General features: G+C 52.3%; 1 protein-coding gene across 2 annotated transcripts in view; it reads right to left on the bottom strand.

Moving 5' to 3' along the window:
- slc16a3a (solute carrier family 16 member 3a) overlaps positions 1–2500 on the bottom strand; it is an 11887-nt gene that overhangs the window by 3307 nt on the left and 6080 nt on the right. For both annotated transcript variants that reach the window (XM_068337357.1, XM_068337358.1), the window contains 2 exons: positions 1134–1744; positions 870–1050 (listed from right to left, as the gene is read on the bottom strand). In XM_068337357.1, the coding sequence (XP_068193458.1) occupies positions 870–1050; positions 1134–1744 (792 nt within the window). The remainder of the gene's footprint in view (positions 1–869; positions 1051–1133; positions 1745–2500) is intronic.

Below are 2500 nucleotides of genomic sequence, written 5' to 3'. Positions count from 1 at the left end.
CTCGTTCGTGCAGCAACTGAAACGGAAAAATGGTTGTTAATCTGAGATAATGATGTGTCATGAGGCGCAGCGGCGACAGCCCAACCACTCAGGATGAAGATTATTTGTCTGCAAAGAAGGATAGAAGAGGATGGAGCGAAGGGAAAGACAGGTTCAGCAGACAGAACCAGGTGAGAAACAGGCGGTAAAGTTCACTGGAATCTTTTTAAACAGCACAGCTTTTAATTAAAAAATAAACCAGGCAGTGACAGACCAAACATCCTGTGACATCATCACATTCTGTGCCTCTGGCTTCCTGAAAATGTTGCTTTTTGTTTTGTGATTATATTTCATCAGGTTTCTGAGATGTGTACCTAAAAAGGTATAAAAGTGAAAATGTGACCTTGACCTAGTTTTTCAAGGTCAAGGCTGTGATCTAATTGTCATCCTTCCCTCCCTGAATATAACGCCTTTTGTTTCGTCTTTCTATCTTATCCAGTTCCTGAGGTATGTGCAAGAATATGTACAAAAGTCTAAATCTGACCTTGACCTAGTTTTCTCAAGGTCAAGGTCATCACCTCATCTTCATCCCCTTCGCTGCCTGAGTCATGTGCTTTTTGTTTCATCTTTCTATCTGCAGCGGTTGTGAAGACATTTGGTGGACGGACGAACACACACACTGACGTTACAATACATCACCGCTGTGATGCGGGATGGAATCAATCAATAAATCAATCAATCAACTTTTATTAATACTGTATATATGTGTAAAAACTCTGAAAGTCCTTCTTTATTTAATTCCACCTCAGTGCACACACTAATACCCAGACTGTTATATTAAACCAGCTCCTTGAGCCGGTGGCGTTGGGGTACTTCCTGTGAGGACTCACCTGCCCCCGGGGGCCCCACCAGCACAGCAATGGCCTCCATGAGGAGGACCAGCCCGATGGCACTGGAGAACTTCTGGGTCCCCACGATCTCCATCAGAACCTCAAACTGCAGCGCCCCCACCATCCCGTAGGAGATGCCGAAGAAGACGCAGAAGACCATCAGCGAGGGGTAGTCCCGGGCCTGGACAGGTAGGACACGCTGAAGGACGGCCCACACACACCAGGATGAGTCCCCCCCCCCAGCGCCCAGCAGCCCTCACCCACCTGTGACCCCACCAGGTCGGTTACTCCATTGAACAGCATTGAAAAGCTGAACAGGTAGACGCACCGGGGGCGCACCCACTTCAGGCCGGCAATCACCCCACAGGTGGGGCGGGCGAAGATATCGATGAAGCCCAGGAGGGTCAGCAGCAGGGACGACTTGGTGTCCTCGTTTCCCAGCTCCTTGGCGTAGCTCACCACGAACACGGGGGGCACAAATAGCCCCAGAACCATGATGGACGCCGCCACGGCGTAGATGACGAACCCCCGGTCCTTGAACACGGAGAAGTCCAGCAGTTTGGGCTTCGGCTTCTTCACCTCCTCCTCCTCTGCAGCTTCAGCCCCCTCCGGGTCCGGGGCGTCGGGCGTCTGGGGGGCCACCAGAGGCTTCATCAGAGCCCCACACACACAGCAGTTGAGCAGAATACCACCCAGGATGAGGAAGCCCCCCCTCCAGCCGTAGTGGTACTGGAGGACCTGCCCCAGGGGGGACAGGCAGCACAGGGCCACCGGGCTGCCCGCCGCTGACAGCCCATTGGCCAGGGGGCGGCGCCGGCTGAAGTAACGGTTCAGCATGATGAGGGACGGCTGGAAGTTCAGGGCCAGCCCCAGACCTGAGCAGGAAGACAGGGGGGGACCTGTGTCAGTCCAGGAGGACCCCCAACACGTTACCATGGACGTTACCATAGAAACTCATGAAACTGACACCAACGTGTGAACACGCACAAACGTGTGAACACACACAAACGTGTGAACACGCACCAACATGTGAACAAACACAAGCATGTGAACAAACACCAACGTGTGAACACACACCAACGTGTGAACACGCACCGGCGTGTGAACACGCACCAACGTGTGAACACGCTCCAACGTGTGAACAAACACAAGCATGTGAACAAACACCAACGTGTGAACAAACACCAACGTGTGAACACGCACCGGCGTGTGAACACGCAGCAACGTGTGAACAAACACAAGCATGTGAACACACACCAACGTGTGAACACGCACCGGCGTGTGAACAAACACCAACGTGTGAACATGCAGCAACGTGTGAACAAACACCAACGTGTGAACAAACACAAGCATGTGAACAAACACAAGCATGTGAACAAACACCAACGTGTGAACAAACACCAACGTGTGAACACGCACCAACGTGTGAACACGCACCAACGTGTGAACACGCACCAACGTGTGAACACGCACCGGCGTGTGAACACGCACCGGCGTGTGAACACGCACATTGAACCATTTAAACTAATTGGACTGATTCACACTAACGTTTGTTCTTTTAGACCAGGAAAAGTCTAAAAGAACAAACTACGGCCCGCGGGCCCCGTGCGGCCCTCAGGCTCTGTAATCCG

The sequence above is a fragment of the Antennarius striatus genome, chromosome 16 (genome assembly GCF_040054535.1).
Source record: "Antennarius striatus isolate MH-2024 chromosome 16, ASM4005453v1, whole genome shotgun sequence".
NCBI lineage: Eukaryota > Metazoa > Chordata > Actinopteri > Lophiiformes > Antennariidae > Antennarius > Antennarius striatus.
The sequence above is the reverse complement of the archived record's forward strand: the minus strand, read 5'-3'. Positions and strand labels throughout refer to the sequence as shown.